Source organism: Rhincodon typus, chromosome 15 (genome assembly GCF_021869965.1).
Source record: "Rhincodon typus isolate 14 chromosome 15, sRhiTyp1.1, whole genome shotgun sequence".
In the NCBI taxonomy this organism is placed as follows: domain Eukaryota; kingdom Metazoa; phylum Chordata; class Chondrichthyes; order Orectolobiformes; family Rhincodontidae; genus Rhincodon; species Rhincodon typus.
Genome location: NC_063346.1, coordinates 47242313 through 47267650, shown reverse-complemented (window position 1 = coordinate 47267650; position 25338 = coordinate 47242313). Strand labels below are relative to the sequence as shown.

Genomic DNA, 25338 nt, shown 5'->3' with positions numbered 1-25338 from the left:
TGTTTAAATTACAGCCTTCTGTTTTTAAAACAAGTGAAACATATAATGGGGAATAATTTAGTCACTGTTGACAAGTAATTTAATAGAACACAGAATGTTAAACTAAATTTCTGCAATTATTTTAAAATTATAACACATTTTGTTTAAGAAATATTTTCAAATATAATAATACATTTAAACTCCATTCATGTGGATACTTAGGAAAAACAAATAGGGTGGCATGGCTGGTTAGCAAAGCTGCCTCAGTGCTAGGGACTGGGGTTAAATTCCAGTCTCGGGCTGACTGTTTGTATGGAGTTTGTACGTTCTCCCTGTGGCTGCAAGGGTTTCTGCCAAGTGCTCCGGTTTCCTTCCACAGTCCAAAGATGTCCAAGTTAGGTGGATTGGCTGTGCTAAATTACCCCATAGTGTCCAGGGATATGCAGGCTAGGTGGACTAGCCCTGGTAAACGTGGTATTACATCAATAGGGTGGGGGCGTGGGTCTGGGTGGGATGCTGTTTGGACGGTTGGTGCTGATTTTATAGGCCAAATGGCTGCTTTCCACACTGTAAGGATTTTGTGATTCTAAAGTGCCTGAATGGGATGTTATCCATGCCTGTGCCAGCAGATGGTACTGTTTTCAAGTGTAACCCCCTCAAATCTATTATTTCTCAGTTTGAAGCCTCATCCCAAAGCAATAAGATATTTTAATAAAATACATTGCTCATTACAGTGTAAAGCCTTGACAATCATACAAATGTTGAGATTTCATTTTAATGGAAGACTTAAACCTCAACTTGAATACCAGAATGCTTTTTAAACTGATTAAAGTGACACTGTGCTTCATTGGGATGAATTTCTTTTCCAAGAGAAGATTTTTCAATATCAACATCTTGAATTTATATAGTATCCCTAATATAGTGAGACATCATCTGGGGCTTCAAAGAAACATTACAAGCAATATCTAACATCTAGCTGCATAGAGGTGGTTAAAAGCTTAGTCAGAGAGATTTTAAAGAGCATCCTAAGGGAGGAAAGAGGTAGAGTTTTCATGTCTACTATATGAGGGAAGAGCACTGAAAAAGGTAAATGTTCAGTAGATTTCCAAAAAACAAATAGGAAACTTAAAAATTAAAGAAAAACTCGGCAAATCAGCATCTGAGTAGTGTTTTTAGACAACAGCTCAGGTAAGTAAATGTTTGGGAGATTCTACTCCTGCTGAAAAATAGGAATTTAAACCACTGACTAAATAATACCTTTTGTGCAACATGATTTAACACATTTTCCTTTTCTTCAAAACTAGCATGAATTTCCACAGAAGAAACTGAAGTTATAGCTTCTGCAGTAACGTTAACTGTTTCTGCACTGAGTGTCTCTGTCTCATTTTCTGCACACCACAATCTAAGTAAAAATAAAAAGATGTTATTTTAACAATATGGAGTAATCCTTGGGAAATGAAATATCATAAGTGAATCTTCCATTATTCCAAATGATCACCTAACCATTCTTCAGGATGGAAAATTAGGAGGCCTGTTGCAGCTTTGCAGAAACCTACTATGCAAACATTTTATAGGACATTATTTGTATAATAGCTACTCTTAGGATAGGTAACAGATCATTACTGATAATTTCACATATATTTTCACTGTAACAAAAGGGTATAAAATATTGGCGTACTTATATAACAAATAATTGCTATAGAAAATTCAAAATTGTCATTTTGATGACTGAAGCAGGATAAACTCACATTACACTCTATGAAACAATACGCTATACAGTTCTTTTAGATTGGTTCACAGGATGCATTTATTGTCCATCTTTGTATGCTTTCACAATTGACTGCTTTCCTATTCCACTTCACATAATATTGTGTAGACCAGAGTTTTGCCAGTCCAAATGGAGGTTATGTAGTCCCTTCACAGAAAGGCATCAGCACTCATTCAGGTTTTGTGATCATTGTCAGCTTTTATCTCTGGCTCCTGCCCACATGTTGTCAGATTGATTGAATTCATGTCTCACCACGGTGGGATTTTCTTACATCCCCTAAGTTGCTAGACAAATATCCTAAAGCACTACACTGGTGTACCCAGTTATGATAGTTTATAAATTACTTAAAAATTTTCTTTTCTCACAAAAAAAATCATTATCAATAGGAATTAACTTAAAAAGTTTCAGAAAAATGTGCTATAAACTATTTCCTATATTACAACTGAATGATTAATCTTGGCCTCTTCTAGAGGTGCCCATCATGATAGATGCCAGTCTTCAGACAGTTCAATTCACTTTACTCGATATCAAGAAACAACTGAGTGCACTGGACACTCAATAACATCTTTGGTGTAGTGTTGAATACTTGTGCTTTGGAACTCAATGCACCTCTAAACTAAGTTGTTCCAGTACAGTTATCTATTAGACAATGTAGAAAGTTCCCCAGCTCTATCCAGCCAATTACCACTAGATCAGTCTACTCTCAATCAGCAGCAGATGAAAACTATTGTTGGCAGTACTTTCCAAACACTAATTACTCAGCAATAACCTGCTTATCAATGCTCAGTTCAGTTCTTCCATGAGCACTCCCTAGTTCTCAGGTCTTGTGGTACAGAGGTAGTGTCCCTACCTCTGGGCCAGGAAACCTGATTTCAAGTCCCACCTGCCCCAGATATGTGCACATATCTGAATAAATTGATTAAAATAACTATAACCTTAACTAAACATGGACAAGTCGAGTTGAATTGAGGATGACTGTCTTAACATCCAGCAAAGAACATGAGTAAAATTTAGCTGACCATAAGGCCATAAGAAATGGGAACAGGAGTAGACTGTTCGGTACCTTCTCCACCATTTAGTAGAACCATGGCTAATTTGACATTCCTTACATCCTCTTTCCTGTCTTTTCTCCATAGCCCTCAATTCTCTACTGATCAAGAATCTACTTTAGCCTTAAATGTACATAAGGACTCTGCTCCCACAGTTCTTTGTAGCAAGGGGTTCCAAAGACTCTCAACCCTCAGATGAGAAATTCCTCATGTCAGACTTGAATAGCCACCCCTTTATTCTAAGGCTATTCCCTATGTCCTAGACTCTCCCATGAGGGGAAAGATCCTCTCAGCATTTACCCTATCAAGCCCCTTAAGAATCCTATATGTTTCAATGAGATCACCTTTCATTCTTCTAAATTTCAAAGAGTAGAGTCCCAACCTGTTTAACCTTTGCTCATAAGACAATCCCATCCATACAGGGGTTCACCCAGTGAAAATTCTCCAAGTTGTGTTCAATAAAATAATATCTTTCCTTAAATAAGGGGACCAAAACTGTTCATAGTACTCTAGATGTGGTCTCACCAGCATCTTGTACAGTTGGGTAAGACTTCCCTACTCTTATGCTTCAACTCCTTGAAATAAGGGCCAATATACCATTAGCCTTCCTGATCACCTGGTGCACCTAGAAATTAAGTACCATCACCAGACAAATAGTATTAGACAAACTAATGGGGCTAAAGGCAAATAAGTCCCCTGGCCCTGACGGCTCATGTCATAGGATCCTAAAAGAGTAGCTACAAAGACAGTGGATACGTGAACCGTAGAAAACTGCAACACAGGGGGATTTGGGGTACTTGTGCTTGAAACACTTTAAAGACTGATGCAAAATGTCTGTTTAACTCCACTGTCATTTTCTTGATGCCATACTATCTCCCAGTTTCATTTTCTAAGAGGCTTACGTTCACATTGACCTCTCTCTTCCTTTTTATATACTTGAAGAAGCTCTTATTGTCAGTTTTTATATCTCTTGCCAGTTCGGCCTTGTATTTTCTCTCTTTTTATTATCTTTTTAGTCCGCTTTTTCTGCATTCTGAACTTATCCCAGTGTTTGAGGCTATCACTGACTTTTGCCTCATTATATGTTTTTTCTTTCAATCTAATACTCTTCTTAATTTCCTTAGTTAGCCACGGATGGTTTATCCCTCCCTTACTGGGATGGATTTTTGCTGAGAGTCATACATTACCACCTTAAATGTCTGCCACTCCTGCTAAACTATCCACCCATTTCACTTTAGCTACCCCTATCCTCATTTAATTGTACTAGGTTAAGCATAGTTGTTTCTCACTCTTGAACTGAATATTAAATTTTACCATGTTGTGATCACTACATCCTAGGGAATCTTTTACTCTGAGGTCATTTATTAAACTATCCTAATTCACTCAATGAATTTGTGGTCATTGCTACCCTTTCCAATTTGATTAATCCAATCAACATGAAGATTAAAGTCATCAATAAATTATTGCTCTATTCTTTTTCATGCTCTCATTCTTTGATGATTTATAGGCTTTCCTACAGAATGACTACTCTTTGGAGATCTGCACACTACTCCTACTAATGTCTTCTTTCCCTTGTTTTAGCTCTGCCAAAATGGACTTTACATCATCTAAGCCTAGACTGTCTCTCAAAACTATCTTCATTTCATGTCTTATTAACAGTGCTACCTGACCTTCTCCATCCCTCTTGTCCTAACAAAAGGTCAAATATCCATGAATATTAAGTTCCCAGTTTTGATCTCCTTATAACCATGTGTCCATAATGGCCAGGAAATTATTTTCCTTTACCTCGATTTGCGCCATTTGTTCATCTACCTTATTCCAAATATGCATTAAGATGGAAAGCCTTTAAGTTTTTTCTATTATCAAATTTCCCTACACTTTATGTTTCCTTGGGCATATGACATTCACACACTCTGCCCCATCTTTTTACTTTCTGGTATCAATCAGCCCCATCACTAATCTGCAATCCTACCTTCACCTTTACCTTTGATTTTCTAATTTTCCATCCAACTGAACCCACTGCTGATTTGGAATCGGGGAGAAAAAACACTTCACTGGACCGGATACATAAACATTGTGCCTGTATTAGGTCCTATGATGCTGCTTGGCCTGCTGTGTTCATCCAGCCCTGCACAATGCTGTTTCCAAGCTGCTTTGCACACAGGAACACACATATGTATTAGAACAGGATGCATCTTGGGATCTTAGCTTGCCTTCTTAGCACTTACACACTTTACACCTACTTGGATACACTCAAACTCTGCCTTGCCTTGTCTTTTTGCACATTTCTACCTTATTCAGAACTTAAAGGCTCAAAGTAGTTTTGTTGTACCTTGCTGCACAGATACAAAGCCAGGCAAGCCCATCATGTTTACCAGCAATTAACCGTTAAGAAGGTGGACATTGATGTATGACACTGTGTTACGTCAATATCACACCTGCAGAATGTGGAAGAAGCTTTTATGGCAAAAACACTGATAGTGCTTCAACCGAAAGGCCACCTCTTAAAGTTTAAGAGCAGTAGTCCTTAGTCGAGTGCAGATGGATTGTCAGCAGCCAGGTGAATGGCTTCACCTAGTCTCTTTTCATCTGGTCAGTCATCAGTTGCAGAGTCTTTTCCAGTTGGTCGGGGTGGGAGAGGGGGACAGTCACTGAAAATCAAAGGAGATTATAGGCTTCACTGATGTTATGGTGATGTTTAGGAAGTCAGTTGTGTAGATTGCAGCACATTTGGATGCAGAAGGAACAATAATCCTGATGGGGGAAAGCCAACATTTAAAGGGTAGGAAAAAGAAAAGAGTATGGGAAGGCATGGAGCTCTGTGGGAGGGGAGGTCATTAACAGTCACCACCACCTTGGCTTCAACAGGCGGGTAAACTATCACAACGGTTGACATATCTAAGCTGTCAGCCTAGGGCTTGAAATAAAGTTGGAAAATGAATAACTAAATAACAGGGTTGAATGGGAATACAAGGAGAAAGAAACATGGAAGTTTTGGGAAATATGAAGATTGGGCTGCGACTCACTCTGAAAGAGATATCCATATCGCTCTCAATCCTCATCTGAATTGCAAATACACAATGGAAATGAAAAGCAGCTGCCACTACACCCAGAGGGGGCAGTGTGTGTTTTTTTTTGAGAACAAATCAACCGATGAATAATGAGACCCTTCAAGGGGAAACTGCATTAATCAGCCATTTATATTTTACAGGTTAAGGACATCTGTAATCACAGAACTCTGCATGTGATCATTAGATCTGTCACGATCTAATTGAATGGCAGAGCAGACTCAAGGGGCCAAGTGATCTATGACTGCTCTTCTTTCACATGTTCGTATGATCCTCTTGCACTAACCAGCCATGTCAATTAAAAATCTGGCTCCAAGCAATCTTGACCATGTCACTAGTCTCGACAAATTATTCAAAGCAATCTCAGGCAACCATTAAACTGGTCTGCTGAGAGTCACCGTTTGCAAACACATACCAAGGCTTATAGGCTGCACAAGGGGTTGGAGTTGTTCTCCTCTCACCCTGAACTGTAAATTTTGACAACATGCATCTGGCCCCTTGAGCCTGCTCTGCCATTCAATAAAATCATGACAGATCTCATCTGGAAATTTGGAGATATTGCATCTAGACCCATCATCCAAATCATTAATACATATTATCACTAACTGGGATCCTAGCACTGAAACCTGCAGTACCCGCTAGTCATTGCCTGCTATTCAGAGAAAATGCATTTTTAGCAACTTTTTGTTTTCTGTATGCCAACCAGTTTTGTATCCATCTCAATACACTATCCCCAATCCCAGGCACTTCAGTTTTACACATTAATATCTTACTTGGGACTTTGTTAAAAGCCTTCTGAAAGTCCGAATGAACCACAAGCACTGGTTCCCCCTCATGAACTGTACTAATTACATTTCTGAAGAATCTCAGATTTGGCAAGCATGATTTCCCTTTCATAAACCCATTCAGACTCTGTCTGATCCTACCACTATTTTCCAAGTGCTCAGCTATCAAATCTTTTAATAATGGATTCTTGCATTTTCCCCACTGCCAACATCAGGCTGACTGGTCTATAATTCCTGGTTTTCTCTCCATTGCTCTTCTTAAGTAAAGGGGTTATATTGCCTATTCCCTCAAAACTGTAAGCACTGTTCCAGAGTCTATAGAATCTTGGATGATGACCAATGTATCAAGTAATTCTAGGGCCATTTCCTTAATCTACATCCCAAAGTAAATATCAGACACTGGTGATTTATCTGCCTTCAGTTCCTCATGTTCACTAAACTCAGTGTTCCCCAACATTTTGTTATGTTATTTGTGAACTCCTATGTGACAACAGAAGCAAAGTAAGTATTTAGTTGGTCAGCTATTTCTCTGTTTCCTATTATAAATTTCCTTGTTTCTGACTATAAGGGACACATTTGTTTTCAACCTTTTTCTCTCTATATACCAACAGAAACTTTAAAGTCACATTTTACGTTCCCCAAAAGCTTACTCTTGTACCCTATTTTCCCCCTTTTAATCAATTCCTTCGTCATCCTTTGCCAAATTCTAAACTGTTCTATTCCATAAGTCTGCTGTCTTTTCTTGCCAATTTATATGCCTCATCCTTGAATCTAATACTCTCTCAGGACCCTAGCCATAGAATCAACTATATCACTCTCAATCTTGATGAAATAATTCTATCTAATGTGAATACTCATCCCCAAGGGGCCTCATATAACCAGAGTACCAGTTACTCCTTTAAGTGTGCTTAAGAGTGTGTTGCACATAATCTTTGCATGCTGTGCTTTGTACAACTGCAGCAGGCAGAGAGCGCATGTGATGGATGCTGCAGTCTTCCAAGAAGAAAGATGAGGACATTGGGCAACAGGAACTTCACCTTCACTGTGACAGAGCAGTGCAGCATTAGGTCCAAAACGCCAGACAGGATTTAATCTACACCCACTTCCACTAGATCCCTGTTAGGTGAACTCACCATTCACTGACTGTAAATTCGTTACTGCACCAAAGATAATCAATCCCGGTTTAGTCCCAGCTTTTTTTTGTTAGTTCTTACTTTGCTTTCCCCGCCCTTTAATAAAAATTAACATTCACAACTGTTTGAAGGCAATACAATATCTGACACTCACACATTCAATGATAACATGTTATACTACATTGGACATTAATGAAACAGCAGCAATCCTTCAAACAGGATTCTAACGTTGACTGGCACTGAGGAAGGATAGCCTGTAGAGCTTTATTTTTGTAGCTGTGGCGAGAATGTAGTGTAGTCAATCAGCAGGTAATGATTTAAAGTGCCAAAGTATTTACACGTATGATATTCCATGTACAATGAAATGTCGCCTATGCCTATTATGTGCTTCAGAAGGTTTTTCTTTTCCCTACCCTTCCATTACCTCAAAATGTAATTCTCTGTCCATGCCTGAAATGACTGGAGGGAGACTGCCCTACTCAGAAGCATGTTGACCATGGTATTTAGGGCAGACAGCCCCAATGACTTTTGTGCCTAGAAGACCCAAACATGCTGAGTGTGCCCTGGCTACATGAAGGCTCACACCCCTCAGCTTGAAATTCCACAGGCAGAGTAGAGATGCCACACACCTCTTGCCTTTCCCAGGAGATTACTGGTGAGCCTGTGCACGGGTTTTCCTGGGACCATCCTGTCTCTTTTTGAGGAAGAGGGTCCTGGAATGAGGTCAACCTCCTTTGTACCCCTGTCGTCTTGCTATTAGTGTTAGTTACCAATGGCTAACGCGATGTGTGCATCTCCATCAGCCATTTAGTATGCGGCTAGACCTGACTCTCCACTGAAACCACTGACTTGTCCATACAGACAACAGATGTGTGCATGCTGAAGACAGCATTGATGGACTCCTCCAATTTATTGAGTGTCTCCAACAATCCTGCCTGATATCCATGTCTGTTGGCCCATCTTAATAAAGTTATTACTGGCTGACACCATGGGGTCACCTTCTTTCTGGGGCTGAGCAGTTGCCTGGTCTTCAGCAGTCCTCAAGTGCCAGGGGCCTGGGGTATTTCTTCCTCAACCACCTGCAGAGATGTGTCCATGATGTAATCATCAGGACATGCTCCTGATTCTAATCTCAACAACCACCAAGGTGTCAGTAACTGAAATAGTAGAAGACATGGGAGTCAGCCTTGCTAGTGCATCGACTGAGATGTCTGTGTCTTCTTCCTTGTAGGTGGAGGAGGAGATCATGTCTGGAGGGGTTGGTGGATGCCACTTGTGCCTATAGAAGACAAAAAGGGGATTGAATTGTGAAGTAAAAGGTAGAAGCTTAGGCATGTTAAGGCACAGTGGTGGTAATGGAAGAACAACAACATACTAGACAAGTAACCTCCTTGGTTGCAGAGTCATGGAGGTCTTGGCATCACCATATGAGCAGTCACCCTCTCCCTCTAAGGCAAGGATTCTCTCCTCATAGGGACTGAGCAGACAAATGTTGGACAGACCAACACCTGCCTTGGTCCTCTCCATCATGCTGCTGTTTGTCATTTTCCCCTGCAATCAGACAAGGACAGAATTTCAGTGAGATGAAAGTGGCTGACAAGCTGCTAATGTTAGTGCAGGTGAAGGAAAGGTGGTGGTGTCCCAAGTGAGTGAACAAGAAAGCTTAGTAGTTTTGGGCAGGGGCTGGCTAAGAGTGATTGACGGAGAATACTACACTTGGTTGGAGGTGCATGCAGTGACAGAGTTTGAGTGAGTGAGGAGCAGTTGAGCAAAGATTGTGGCACTTATTCTTGCGGAGAAGGGGAAATCATCAATCTTCTTGCGGCATTCTTAGCCATTCCTCTGGACTTGAACACCACACTGACCCAGATGGCACATTGGACAAGGTTGGCAGGGTCTGGTGCTGTAGTCTCATGTGATGGCCCTGAGGAAAAAGGACAACTCTCCTGTCCGTCACTCCGTTCACCTCCAGGTCTCTGCCAGCAAACTGGGAAGCTGGGATGCCAACTTATCTCTAGGGCAATTCTTCAAACTCTGCAACTGTGAAGAGTTATTCCTGGCTTACAGCATTTGAACAAGTACACAGATTTAAGTATGGCAAGGAATCCAGAAGGATTTGGCAGCAGCGAGACTTCTACCACTAGATACTTAATGCATACGTAACGAAGTGATCGGCGTAAAACCGTAGGAGAAAGCTTGCTAAAGATCACAAAGAGAAAGTTCCCATGAAACTCCCCAAAATTAACATTTAGCCAAATTTTTGGTAAAAAAAATCAGCCCATTATTTTCCTCAATATTGTTATCTTGCTAACATCAATTTTAGTGAGCCATTGCCCTTGATTCAATATTGATAGCTATTTTTCCTCTAATGTAAATACTGAGCAATTAATCAATATATTCTATTTTCATTTCTTAATTGACAATTATCAGTTCTCAAGGGGTTCTACCATGCAACGTTTTTTTGGATTTCCTTGCTATCCCTTGCAATTTCAATTTACACACCTTTCTTATAGTTTGCATCGTCTGTTTAATTACCTTTGTTGTTCTTTGTTTCTTTCCCTTTTACCAGGTTGCTCTGTTGTTTATTTTATGTTTTTTTTCCTGTTTAATATTGTCTATTGATGGTATGGCAAGTAAAGCTTTTGCCTCTGAGAAGCATAATTTGTTTCTTCATCATATTAAAGGCTTTGATTTAAACATCCCACATCCCAGCAACAGATCTAACCTATTAACAAATCTACCCAGTTTACTATGGACAATATTTTTCATATTATGCTGAAACCTTACCTAAATCTAGATTCTTAGTAGCTGTTCTGCTTTACTCCCTTTCAAATACCACATTGAACCCAAACATTTTACGATCACTGTTCATTAAATGTTACTGCACTGTTAGGCTGCTGGCAACATGTAGCCCAATATTCAATTAAATATGGCTTGCTCCGAGACAAGATGCAGAAATCTATCCTGAACACATTCATATGTTCGCTACCTTTCTGATATGAGATTTAATTTCAACAAGTAAAATTGTTTCAAATCTTGATTATTGAAGTGAGCCATCTCAGCATAATGATAGTATCCTCAAATAAACCTAAACTTCCAGCATTAAAATCCAGAAATTTTAAATACTGTAAACCTGGTCTAATTTCAAACTTCCTCATTTACTTATCAAGTTCTTTGAACGTAAATTGTAGCTTTCTAAAATTGCTTATTTTCAGACACCTGCCATCTGCTTTGTTCAGTGTGTTTACAAAAATAACTACTAAATCTCTTTTGATTTCTTTCCATTACTATTTCAATGTATTTTATGCTGTCCATCCTTTATTTAAGATTTGTCCATATTAAGACTAGTTTCTCATGTGCACTCTCCGTTATGTGGTAATTTTGATAATAATTGTTCCTTAATTCTTATGTAGTTTTACTAGAATACATGTTCATGAACTGAAAGCATGGCATTAATTATGAAATATGCTTATTCATTTGCAATATAGAAAGTGCTGCAGATATTACTAATCTTCTGTATCAGATAGTAATTTCACATACATCCACAGTAAACTTGGCAATGTGTTTAAAATTTCTTTTACAATTTAATACCTGTACTGTTCACAGTGACACAACGCTTCAGAAAGTGCAGGAATTTTACATTCTTCTATTTCTTGACAAAGTAATGGCCATTCCCTGCAATTTGCAAATGGATTTGAGTAAAAAAACAATGATAGGATTGTTATGATTGACCTGTGAGATATTGATAAGTCTTTTGACATTAATGCAATATTTAGAGCATGTTTTTGCCTTATTATGAAACAACTAGTTTTGTCATATTTAGTCCTATATAAAGTGCGTTAAATACTTTCCAAATTAGATTGTAAGGTATAGTTTCTTAATATTGCACTGTACCATTTATGAACATTAATCAAAAATAACACCATGATACAATGAGAATGCTCGTAAACTAAACATTTACTCAGATGTTGTCTCATTTATTCTATGTCATTGATACTGGACAGAATGTTTGAATCACATCAGAAGTGGGACTACAGGCAGGAAGATTAGAAAACTAGTGTTAGAAAGTGTTGCACCACTTTGCCAGCCTGGTCCTGTCTCTGACCCATTTTGACAGGGTGATGATGGGTACTTGTCCACTAAGAAGGACATTTAAAGGTCTAACAAGGCCCACATTCTGAGGCTGACAAGAGTTTTCCCAGCCAATGCACACAGGTAGACTCCCGGTGGCAAACCGAGGGGCCAGCATTCCAGCATCATTTTCGAACGCCTGCCTCACAGGCCCTGGGATTCTGTCTGATTCTCGTAGGTGTTGACAAAGGGATTGGTGCTCAGATTCATAAGCGCTATCGTGCTGGCAATTATTGTGGTTTCAAAGGCCACTGCCACAGGAGTCAAACAGGCAGAAGCTACTGACTTCTTCAAAAAGAAATTTTTAAAAAAATGACATATACAAACAGCACAGACAGCAACAACCTGCCTTTCTTCACTACTGCCTATTGACTTCAAGTCCTCCATAACTGAAGTATTGGTGGTTAAAGTGGTTAACTCTAAATTTAGGATATTTTTAGAAGCTAAAATTGATGCATATCTTTGTGTTCTAATGGAGACATTGAAATTCCATGTAGTTTAAAATTCTGTATTTGTTATATAGAGAACTTTGTTAATGGAAAACCAGATTTGCTTTAACAGAATGCCATCTATGCTGTATTTTAATCTGTTCAAATAAAGCTGGGGCTTTGGAACATTATAAATAAATCATCCTCTGGGCTCAGCATCCTGCCTTCAGCATCTCCAGGTTTCCAAACAACATGGTCATTTCAGAACAAAAAACATCCATTCTCAAAGCTTAATGAGGAAAGAGAGACAAACAATAATTGAGTATTTCCACTCCTCTAAAAACTAAGTAAAAATAGCTAATAACATGATAACCTTTCTACCTCAATTCATGACCTCATACAATATTCTGGAGAAAATCTAAAATAAGTATTTTAGACCAGATTATAATTAGTGAGTTCAATGAAAGGGAAGATTGCAACCATTACTGGAAGACAAAGGTAGGAGCTGCTGCAAGGGAGCATCATCACATGCACATTTCTCTCGAAGTCATATCCAACCTGATTTAGAGATATATTGCTATTCCATTATTGTCATTGGATTAAAATCCTGTAACAAAGAGCACAGAAATGCGATTGAAGAAGCCTTGGTGATTTATTTCATTCAAGCCTATTGATTGTACACATGGATGTAGCCATGGTGGAATAACTGAATGTAATGGATAGGTTGCCAGTCAAGCAGGCAGCTTTGTCCTACTTGTTATTGATTTTATTGAATGTGTTTAAGCTGCACTCATCCATGGAAGTGGAAAGACACCCATTACATTCCTGACTGCTTTCGTGGATGGTGCATAGTCTTTGGGATACAGGAGATTAAATACCCAGCTCAAAACTTCCAGCTTCTGACTTCTTGTCACAGTACTTCTGTTCCGGTTAAGGTTATGGTCAATGTAACTCACATGACACTAATGGGGATTAACTGAGATACAGTGAATATAATACCATTGAACGTCATGGGGGTTGGAGGGTGGCTGTGGGAGGTTCCAAGATGTTTAGATTCTTCTTGTTGGAGGTGATCACAGTCTGGCATGTACAATGTGAATGTTGCTTAACACCCTTACTGCATGTGAGCGTAGATTTCTTCATTATCTGAAAAGTTGTGAATGGCATTGATCCCTGTGCAGGCATTGGTGAACACCCATACTTCTGACTATTAATGAAGCTATTGAAATGATTGGGCCTAGGATCCTAAACGGTGGAACTCCTGCAGCAATGACTTGGAGCTGAGATGATTGGCCCTTAACAAATATTTTCCTTTGTATTAGGTATGACTCTAACCAGTGGAGAATTTACCATTGCAGCCCCAACCCCATCTTCATTCCAATTGACTTGAATTTTACTAAGGCTCCTTGATGCCACACTTGGTCAAATGTCCTTTACATCAAGGTAGCAATCAATCTTACCTCAACTCTGAAATTCACTTTTTTTGTCCATGTTTGGACCAATGCTGTAATAAGATCTGAACCACAGACTCAGATTAGTCACTGACAGAATCCAAAATGAATAGATTCTTACATCGTCAATGAGAGTTTCTATCACTTTGGTGATAACAAATTAGAATGCTGGCTCTGTAGACAAGATTTGTGGCAGAATCAGACAGGAGCCTGGCATGGCTGATCTCAACACCAGGACAATCTCATTTTATCTTTTAGATATTTTAATCAAACAATCTGTTCAGGCATATTATGACAACCTCTACAGCAGGTGGGACCTGAACCTTGGCCTCTGATCCACAGGTAAGATCACTCCATCTTTTATGCTTTTCACAAGTAGCATGGCAAATTTCTCATTAGGCAGTAACAAGTTGACAAATAAGGGAGATCACTGCTTGTTAAACACCTTGTTAACTGTCCAGCTCACCTCGTTATTAATTAATATTCAGCTATGTTACCAAACTCATCAAACAAACTAAACATTTAGAAAGCTCAAGATGGAAACCAGAGTGGGTGCCTGGCAGATTCAGCTCACAGTTGCTCCAATGACCTCCATGTTATGTATGGCCAAAGTGCAGCTGAGGGCATGATCCACGTGCACGAGCTGCATGCCTTCCTCATCCAGGGATACTGGCATCTGCCATTCAGCAATCCTTCATGACCATTGTGGCATTTTTCTGATAGACTGGCAAAGTGCTCTGGAAATGCAGACTTTCATTGCTGCAGCCTTTCATTTGGTCATTGCCAGTGCACCCGGCAGAGTCACTTTGGGACAGGGTCCCAACTCATGAATTGGACCAGGGCACATCTCAGGGCTGCTCACTTCCTCTCAGTGGTTGCTCATTTAGATCGATCTGCATGCTCACATCATCCTTGCCTTGCCTTGATATGCCAATTAGCACAGTCACCCAATGAGGGAGTTTGACTTGATGGTCAGCAGTCTTCGGTCCAGATGGCTTACATCTTTCTGTGCAGCAGTGTGCTATGTCAGTGTCACACATGGACTACGCATCAGCTGTTTACGTAGGAAATACACTGCATGTGCAGCAAGCAAGCTGTCTTGTTTCTAACTCTTCGGAAACTAGTCCTGACTTAAGTACAAGGAGCCACTAGTAAGTCAGGGGATCCCAGTACAGTAACTCAAGGACAACACCCCCATACATTTCAAGGGGATTGATATCCAGTTGGAGCTTTTTTTTGGTCAGGGAGTGCATGCCTGTGCAGTCCATGGAGTGGGTCACAGTCAGTTCTATGACTCCAGAGTGCCCAGTCTGGGGGACAGGGCTAATGCAGTGGGGGAGATGCATAGTCATCAACCAGAAATCTGAGCACATCTCCTCTGGGGCTGTCTGGGTCACAAAGGGAGTGGGCTACGGTCGCTGCATTGACTCCACATGCAGAAATTAAGGGGAAAATGAGTTGGGAAGGAGACAAGTGCAGCTGTTGCTGTGGGAATAGACTTTGCAAATTAGCCGTCAGGATTCGAGGTTCTAGACTTGGACAAAGTGGGAAATGACAACTGTGAAAGGGACGATACGGTAAAGCATAGATGGTAAAGGGTCATGCAGAGTCAGGTACAGCCTGGCCTTAATGGGGTTGGACAGGGTGAATTATGACACTTGGCATGGTCTCCTTATATGCCAGGGGCTAGGTAGGAAAGTTGAGCAGATTCTGGTGCATATAGATGGATTGGGTGGACATCTGGAGAGGTGGAAAGTCAATGGAGTTCACTAGAAGGGCTGTTAGGAAGGGATTGGTATTTGGGCGCTTACCAATACATTGAGGCAAAGGCCACAAGCCACTGGCCAAGAAGCACTGATTGTTACCTTTCACCGTGCTGGAAACTGAAAATGTACACTGGAGAAGAAAATAGATGCGAACATGATCTCAGTAGGCAGGTAAGTGATATGGCCTGTGAGGAAAGGGACTGCAGGCCCGCCGATGTGAGGGCTTTTAAAGGGAAAGAACATTAGACAAAAACCCATGTACAATACTGGACACAGAGTTGCAGAAACCTTATTTCCTGACCATCCTAATGCATTTCCGCTCTATGCATCACACCTCCCTGCAATTGGCGTCACTAAATAATTCATTGACATGGGCATGTTTGGACTCAGAGGCCATAAAAGAATAGAATTGCAAAACAAGGTGGGCCAAAGATGTCACCAGCACCCACAGCTCTGTGTATGCCTTGTTCCTCTTGCTATCAGATGATGGAACAGGCTGTCAGCACAGACTTCCATCTATGGAACTGTTTGTAGCTACGAAATGATGCCTGATTCCATAGTAACGCTATTCAGGCCTACAAACGGAGACAAACAATCAGATGTAAGATGAAATTAGTGACATTTATAAAAAAGTGCAAAATCACATTATCACTCATGCCACCAAATGTACTCAATAGATCATCATCTTCCTCTCTCTCACACTAGGTCTTAGTGTACTCCCTGGTTCCACAGCTTGGCAGTGGAGCCTGCTGGCCATGGAAGTTGGGTGACCCCAGGTGACACTTGTGTTTGGACAAGCCAGACATGCCATGGGCAAGTTGACCTTTTTTGGCTTCAACTTCCAAGGTCAAAGGGGAGAGTCGATTGGAGGTGAAGGTCCAGCCATCTCTGGATTATCCTGAGTGGAAACTTCTAAGGGACTTTTGTATAGTTCCACCTCTGGCTGGGTGCCTCCTGGCACTGTCCTGTCGCCAAAGGGGTACCTAGAGTGCACACTAGGTTCCCCACGCCTAAGTTGCCATTCCTTCAGTCTTGACGATCAATGGCCCAGTTATTCGATTGCAGGCATGTGTGTCTTTACAGTAGACCTTGGACCTGGCTCTCCATAGCAGCCGCCAATCTGGCCAAGGAGGCAGACAGAGAATCACATGATTTGTTGCACTGCTGCAGTTCTGGGCAAAAAGGGCCATTGATTTCTATGTACCTGTCTGCTGATTCTATTCCTCTCTATGCATGTAGTTGAAGTTCCTGATTGCCGACACCACAGAGCCTTCTGGTCTCTGAGACTGAGCAGGTGCCAGATCTCCAGCAGTCCTCCAACTCAATGTGGCCTGCGGCATTTCTTCCTCAGCCAGCTGTGGAGCTGTCACAGGGAGATGCCCACCAGGTTGTGGTTCCACACTCTCTAAGCCTAACATTTCCACAGAGGTGTCTGGGGGATAGGGGGCAGTCTTGCTGAGGTCTGCTTGGAGGCTTCAGTACTGATATCCTCAGAGGTCAATGAAGTGGCTTCTGGAAGAACCAGGATGGAGATATGGCTATATCTGCAAGACAAGAGACAGAAATCAGAGTGGTCAATGGTTAGAAGGGATGTGCAACGAAAGACAGCAGGGTTAATCGGAGAGTTTCAGCAGAATGAAGAATGGTACTTACTCAGTTGGCAGGATATAGATATATCAGCATCCCCACAGGACAGCCAAGATTATCTCCTCATTTGAACTGAGGATCTTAATGTCTGGCACTCCCCTACCTGTAAGGGCTTCCTCTGTTCTATGGGCATCTTCTCCTGTTATGAGACAAAGAGAAAGACTGAATATGATGTAAGTGGGTGGCATGGCTGTTGCTGCAGGTGCAGGTGGGTAAAAGGTAGCAAGGTGCTCCCAGGTAGTGAGGAGACAGGACAGAGGTCATATAGGGTTAGTGCTGTGCAAGCTTGGAAGGGGTGACTGTGAGTCAAGGATGTTATTGCATGCAATACTGAGAGTACCAGAGCATAAGTCTTGGTGGAAGAAGGTTGCTGATATAAAGTGAATGTGAGGTGGCAGAGAAAAGTGTGGCACTTACCCTGGTGCTACAGAGAAGATCATTGACATTTTTAGGACACAACACAGGCTATTGTTCCAGACCATAAAGAACACCATGATCTGGCCAGTAGCCTTGAAGCAGGTTGGCAGGGTCTAGTGGTGCAATCTCCTCTGATGGTTCTCGGGGAAGAAAATGGCCCTTTATACCACTCCCTAGACTAGGACCTTGACATCCCTTACAGAATTGCAGTGCCATCTATCCCTTCTCTAACCCGTCTGCAATCTATCCTGGAGTGAGCAAGACAACTTTGGAATTCCAGTGTCCATCCAATTGAACTACAGGTTTTCAGAGATGGCACAATGCAGGGGCACAAGTCATTCAGCAGATATTCGCTGAGTGGAATTTTTTTTCTGGGAACAACACACGGTAAAATGAAGCAAAATCTGAAACAATGGATGCCATGGGTGGGCTAAGTAGTTAGAGTTTGGCAAGATGCAGCAAGAAAACACACAAGGCCTTGTGGCAGAAATCCCTTCAAGAAACTCAATACAACTCAGACCTGGCCACAAATACAAAGATTCAGCCCTATATTTTCCATGTGATATCAAGGATTGTGTAGAAACCAGAGACTAAAGCTACTGATCTTTTGCTCTTGGTAGGTATAAGCTTTATTACCATACAGTAACATGCTAATGATGCAGGCCTTCGCTCAAGCAATCATTTTCTAATCAAAATATGTTGAGCCAATCTAGGTGAATCTTTCTCAACTAATTTCACCCCATCAAGCTTGGGCTCGAGTCTTTTACGACAATTACTGGTAACTGAACTAGTTGTTTCTCAGAAGAGACTAGAATCAAAGTTGTACTCAATCTGTAAAGGTTCCCTGGGATAGGTTTTCAGTCTAACCAAGGTCTTACACAAACTTTACGGTTGGAGTCCAGGGGAGATTTTGTTAAAAACTGGTTCTGTGATCATAAATAGCCATGCCGGTATCAACCTCTATTAGATCCTGGTGACCATTTAACCAAACGTTCATGGCAATGGAGTCTGATGTGGATGTTGCTAAGCAATTTAACTCTCCAGATGTGGGTGGACTTTCTAGGGTGTGCACTCTCCTGGATACTGGCCTATGAGTTCTCTTACTCAATTTAGGTCTGGTGGGACTCTTTAGTTGCCTGAAGTCTGCATTTTGGCAGCAATTACAACGGCTTGCTGGCCTGGATCTTGAAGAAAATGCTAACCATTTGTCAGAGGCTTGGCTTTGTTTTGGGGTTTTGCTGTGGACTAACCTAAAGCCCCTCTGTTCAGGATATGTCCCAAGTGAAGCTATGCAATGTCTTCACTCAAGTTCCCCAAGCTCAGTTGGACTGGCGAGGGTATCCACTTCCATCAAAATACATTGCAACTCATATGTTCCGCTTGCTGCATTTTCCAATAATAAAGCTAGCTGTAGTGCCTGTCTGAAGTCTAGTTTCGCTTCAGCTAGAAGGAAATTTTGCGTAGTTACGTCATTAATCCCACATACCAAACGGTGTCTCAGCATTTCAATAAGGGATAAACCAAAGTCACATGCCTGTCAGTCATCTTAACCTAGTCAAAAATCCTGACACAGATTCCCTTAGTTCTCGAATTGCCGAGCAAAAACAATAGTATCTCAGAATTAGAGCAGGCTTGAAGTCGTAACACTCCTTAACTAAATCCATCAACCCTTGAAAGGTTTTAGTATCTGGTGCCTCAGGGAAAGTTAGGCTCCTAATAGCCAAAAAAGCTGCAGGTCCACAAGCTATCAAAAAAACATTGCTTTTCATCTGCCCTAATGTCATTTGCCTAGAAAAAAAAACATTCTTTCCACAAACTGTATCCCATCATCAAGTTACTCTTTATTTACACGTAGAGAATCCTTGACACGGATCCAGCTCTCTCAGAGCTAGCTCTCAGAACGAACAGGATGTTTGGCACTGTTGTTCTTATTGATCAGCCAGGACTCCCTGATGCGACCAGATTAACTGCCCCAATCAGGGAACTCATATTCTATAAGGTCCACCTGGCTGACCTCGTTATGGTCACTACATTTTATAAGTCTTCAAGATATTGAATGATACTCTTGAATATTATCTATATTTCACATCCCAAGGGATCTCAAAAAGCACATGATTAATAAGTTCATCTTGGTAATAGAGGCCCCAAAGGTATGAATATATGGATCCTAATGCAGCCATCCATTTAGTCGCAACCATTAATCCTATACCAATTCCATGTGATTCTCCCTATTGGCGCTGAGTGCTTCAACAAGACTTCCTCTTGAGTCCCCCTATCTGAGGTTCCCAAAATGGATGCTTCTGAATCATGCTTCCTGTAAGATCTTACAGGAATCTACATAACAGGTATGCTTCTTTCTGTTCTCTGGTGCCAGATACAACTTCAGGTACAGTCCTTTACTCAACCAATCTTCCAGCTGTGAACAGATGATTAGCGAGCCTGCACATATTTTGAGTAACATAATAACTTGATGAGGTTCACATAACATTTGCAACATTTTGTCTGGTGAAGGAAATCTTTGATTTTTCCAGACCTAAATAGGAATTATAAATTCTCTGACACGGCACTGAGGTTTGTTAAAATATCAGCACTGGAGTCAGTGCTTTACACTCACGTCTGACTGTTTTAGGCTGAATGCTTGATGCAAAATACAGTTGTGTACCACCTACGAGTGGCACTATAACTTTCCAAGGCTCTGTTGACCACACCTTCCAAACCTAAGACCTTCACTCTTGTGCTTTTTATGCATGAAACGCATGCAGAGATGATTCACTCTAAGTAACCAGTTAAAAGTCTGAACAGGAATTTTAGACAGTGCTTTAAAATGTTTGCTCATAGCCTGTGCTTAAGGTCAGTTTCTCTCTGTCAGTTACTGCTCCTAGGCTTAACAAATCACAACATGAGCAGAGACCATTAAACAAACACACAATCAGAAAATAGAATGCTATATTTACTGCCTCGAAACACAACAGCACAGATACAAGGGAACATCACCATTGCAATTTGGCTCCTAATCATACACCATCCTGATTTGGGAACATAATGCTGCTCCTTCACGGTGATTGGTCCAAAATCACTCCCTAATAGCATTGTAGGTATACCATAGGGTACTACTGAAGAAGGCAGCTTCTCAGGGTAATTAGGCATGAAGAATGAATGCTGACCTCGCTGGCACTGCTCAAATTCTAGAAATGATGGTGAAACATAGTCATGCCATTGAACAATCTTTATTCATACGTAGTTTGGAATTCTCGTCCCATCTCAAAGATTTGATACATTGCTCACACAACCTATGGATTCATGCTGACTGTCCTGTTTTGCTGTCAGCATCTACTCTTAGCAAAAAGAAATCCTCCCATATTATAGACAAGACTGCATGAATTAAGCAACTTCTACACCACTCCAATGCATTTCCTACTAGCTTCTCCATATAACATCAGCAATTGCCAAATTGGAGCAGCTATATGGTTTAGGCTGTGGACTAGGATTTTGTGCACGTTGTGTTTGTTTCCAAACATATAGCCAACAACCAGTTAAAGCATTCATAACATTTGGATAATTACATTTAAATCTCCTGCCCAGAGTGATACATGAGGTTAAATTACCGGAATACCTTTAAAAGTAAGCTGATGTGTCACTTGACATTCAAAAGTAATATTAAGAAATATTAAGTAATGCTCTCACTTGAATCCTGAAGGAATATACAGTTTGTCGAACCGCAGAAAGTTGATAATATGTCTGAACATCTGACCATCTCCAATGATGAAAAGTGTCTTGCCATATGAAATCCATTGCGCTTTGTTACGATTATATAGCAGTTCTGGATACTAATAGGCAAAAGTTATATCATTTGGTCATATTCAATTAACAAACATTACATGTTGCATCATAGATTTAAAATAAATTTCTATAGTATTAACTAAAGTTTAGGACCTTTTTCAAATCATACCAAATTTGTGTCAAGTTTGTGATTGATCACTCTCAACATTGAGCCATGTCCACTGAGAATTTATACCCCAAAATCGCCAACCGTCCACACAGAGAAAAAATAGACCAAAAGACCTTTGCTTTGGGGACACCCAAGACTCCTCCCACTCTCTACCATTTTGACATATATCACCTATTCCTTTCTCCCTCACAAGCCTATCTAGATTCCTCTAAATGCATTCATACCATTTGGCTCAACCACTCCATCTGATACCAAGTTAACCACTCTAAGAAAATTGTCAAAAATGCTTTCAGCAGTAGCTTCCAGGAGTACGCAGTCATAAAATTGTCCTTACAGCTTTTACAAAGCATTCATACAAAATTCCTATTATATTTCAACAACATTTGCTAAATTATCAAAATGTTACACCAATAAACAAATGACATGACATGTATGAGACAATGTACTGTTTAGGTATACAAACTCAGAAATTTCCCCTTTGAGTCCCACCATCTGCTGAATGAGCCAATATAATCAATATGAGCTACAAACAGACTTTGCACCTTAAATTAGTTACAGAAACCACCCCAAATATTCCACTACAGGTAACCACTATAGGCGGCACAGCCTTATCCTCTGGAAGCAGACAAAGTAGGGCTTTGTGGTCCATGATTATCATGAATTTTCACCCATAAAGGTGTTGGTGAGATTTTCTAACTCCAATTATGACCACCAATCCTCCTTTTTCTAATTGGGTTTATTTACACTCTGCATCAGCCAAAATCCTGGATGTATGTTATTAGGAATTCCTCTCCAGTGGCCTATGAGCTAATACCACACCAATGCCATACAGGGAGGCATCGCATGTCAACACCAGATCTTTCTTGGGAGCATAGTGTGCCAAAACATTAAAGGATAACAATTGATTCCTTATTTCAACAAAACCTCGGGCATGTCTATGAGAGCCTTTCTTTTTAAGGTGTTGAAGCAATGATGCCAAGATGGATTCTAGGTTGTATGTGACCTATCCATAATAGTTTACCAGACCCAGAAATGACCTAAACTGCTGGACAGTCGTGGGTGCCAGGGTACCTTTGTTCGCCTCACTTTATCTTCCAATGGGCACAACCTAGTTTATCGACCCTGTAACCCAAGTAGATCACTTGGAGGGCCTGAAACACTTATTTTCCCTTCTTAGGAAGAATGCCTTTGGGTGATATCTAAGTTCTCCAAGTGTTCCTTATTAGGTTGCCCTGTTATCAGGATGTCATCTCGGTAAATGGAAACCTGAGGCAGTCCATGCAAAATGTTCTCCATCACCCACTGAAACATTGAATAGGCTGATGATACACCAAATTGCAGTCTTGCATATTGGCAAGCTCTGATGGGTATTAATTGTAGCATACTTCTGAGAATCCTCGTCTAAACGCAATTGCAAGTAAGCCCAGCTCATGTCCAGCTTTGTGAAGGGCAAACCTCCTGACAGGATTGCACATTTATCCAACTGCAAAATAACAATTTACAGTTTACTTAAAATCGACACATGGGCAAACTGACCTACTAGGCTTCAAAACTGGTATGACTGATGCTGCCCATTCCGCAAATTGGACTGATTTGATTAAATCTTCAATTTCCAGTCTTCTGCGTTTTGCTTCTACTTTTGCCCTTAAGGGATAGGCCTTGCAGAATTGCTTCCTGGATAGGCCTTGCGGAATTGCTTCCTGGTCAACATGCAAAGTTGTTTTGGCTCCTCTGATATTCCTTAGGCTTTCCTTGAAAACCGCCAGCTATTTAATCAGGACTTCACTCAGGCAGCCACTTTCTGATTGAAGTGTGTTCAGCCAATCTAGGTGAATCACCGACAGCCCATCAAGCTTGGGCCACAGCCTTTTACAACAATCACTGGTAACCGAACCAACTGCCGTTCATAACAGACTGGAACAGAGGTTGTGTCCTTAATTTTCAAACGTTCCCTGGTTTAGTTTCTCAGCCTAGCTGAAGGTCTGTGCAAATTTAAGGGCTGGTGTTCACAACGAATTTTATTAAAAAACTGGTTCTGCAATCACTGAAATAATTATGCCAGTATTAGCCTCCATTTGAATCAGAAAACCATTTAACCAGATGTTTGTCTTGATTGGTTCTGATTTGGATGTTGCTAAGCAATTTAACTGTTCCAAACCAAACAAAGGTGGAGTTTCCACGTATGAACGCTCCTGGACACCCATCTATGTGTTATCTTACTCTATTTACAACCAGAAGGACTCTGTTGCTGCCCCGAATCTGCATAACAACAATGTCTTAAAAGACAGGATCCTGAAGAAAATTGTAACTGTTTGGCCATGACTTGGCTTCGTTTTGGGATCTTGCTGTGGTCTGACCTAGAGTTACTCTTGCCAGGACATTTTATGAGTGAGGCTGAGCAGTTGCCTACATTCAAATGGTGCTGCCCAAGCTCAGGCAGATTGGCAATGGTGTCCATTTCCATCAGAATACTTTGCAACTCACACCTCCATTCTCCTAATTTGCAATGATAAAGCCAGTTTTGGCACCTGTTTGAAGTCCAGTTGAGCTTCAGCCAGTAGGCATTTTTGCATAGTCACATCATTAATCCTACATACCAGGTGATCTCTAAGCATCTCATTAAGGTTTAAAGCAAATTCACAAGCTTCTGTCACGCATCTTGACCTAGTCAGAAAACCCAATACAGATTCCCCTAGAGCTCAAATTGCTAAGTAAAAGCAATAGCATTTCAGAATTAAAGGAGACTTGGGGTCATCATATTCCTTATGAATGTCAATCAATTCTTGAAAGGTTTTAGTATCTAGTGCCTCAGGAAAAGTTAGGCTCCTCATGACAGAAAAGTTGTAGGTCCACACGCTATCAGGAGAATTAATTTTTTCATCTGCTATAATGTCACGCAGGCAGAAAAAAAAACACATTCTTTCCACACATTGGGCCCATTCCTCGACAGCAGGGTCAGACGAGTCATTTCTCAAAGAAGCATGATGTACAAAAATGGTTACAACCAACAGGAGCAAGAAACAGGCAAATCCATTAAATGTTTACAGCATCCGCAATTCTTTTGGTTTTTATTTAGTATTTAACTAACTGCCACATCTCTTCCAGGCATGCCCACCTTGAAGAAGTTCTGCTCCTCTCTCCGATGGGATTTCCGCTCCAATCTCTCTTCTTGCCCACTGACTTTAATTTCACTATCACTCCTGGTGTTTGACCAGGTATTTGCTAAAACTCGTTTCCACAGCCATATCACATTCCTCAGTGACTGCCTCCAGCTCAGACTCCCCCCACATGGATTCCAACTGAAGTTTCATCCTTCCTGGTTTGAGTCCTCCCAGGATCACAGATACCTCCATGATGTTCAACGTTCCATGGACAGCTGCTCTCGCCGCATCCTGAGATCCACACACAGTGCCATGCGGCGTCACATGCGCACTCTCAACCTTTCTGTCCAACAGCATCTTAACACACTGGCTCAGGACTGCACCACTCCGCAGTTCCACTTCATCCTCCAGCTCATTCGTCGTGCTAACAAGAAACTTTTTCTTTTCCTTTCAGGCATCAAGCCCCACAAGATGCACCAACTCAAAAATACACATGGCCCTCTGGAACCTACCTCTCCTCCCCTTCCCTCTGACTCTATCCCCTCCCCCAACCCCCCCACCTCCTGTCGGGTATTCACCATCCCTCCTAACCTTCTGCTCTCTGATGCTGAACGCTCTGTACTCAGCAAAGGCCTCAGCTTTATCCCTCTGCGTCCCCACCTTAAC

General features: G+C 41.1%; 1 protein-coding gene across 1 annotated transcript in view; it reads right to left on the bottom strand.

Annotated features, from left to right (window-relative positions):
• LOC109916435 (BTB/POZ domain-containing protein KCTD19-like) overlaps positions 1 to 25338 on the bottom strand; it is a 100912-nt gene that overhangs the window by 26158 nt on the left and 49416 nt on the right. Inside the window, 3 exon segments of the mRNA XM_048605999.1 lie at positions 1237 to 1381; positions 11374 to 11457; positions 21307 to 21449. Coding sequence (XP_048461956.1) covers positions 1237 to 1381; positions 11374 to 11457; positions 21307 to 21449 — 372 coding nt within the window.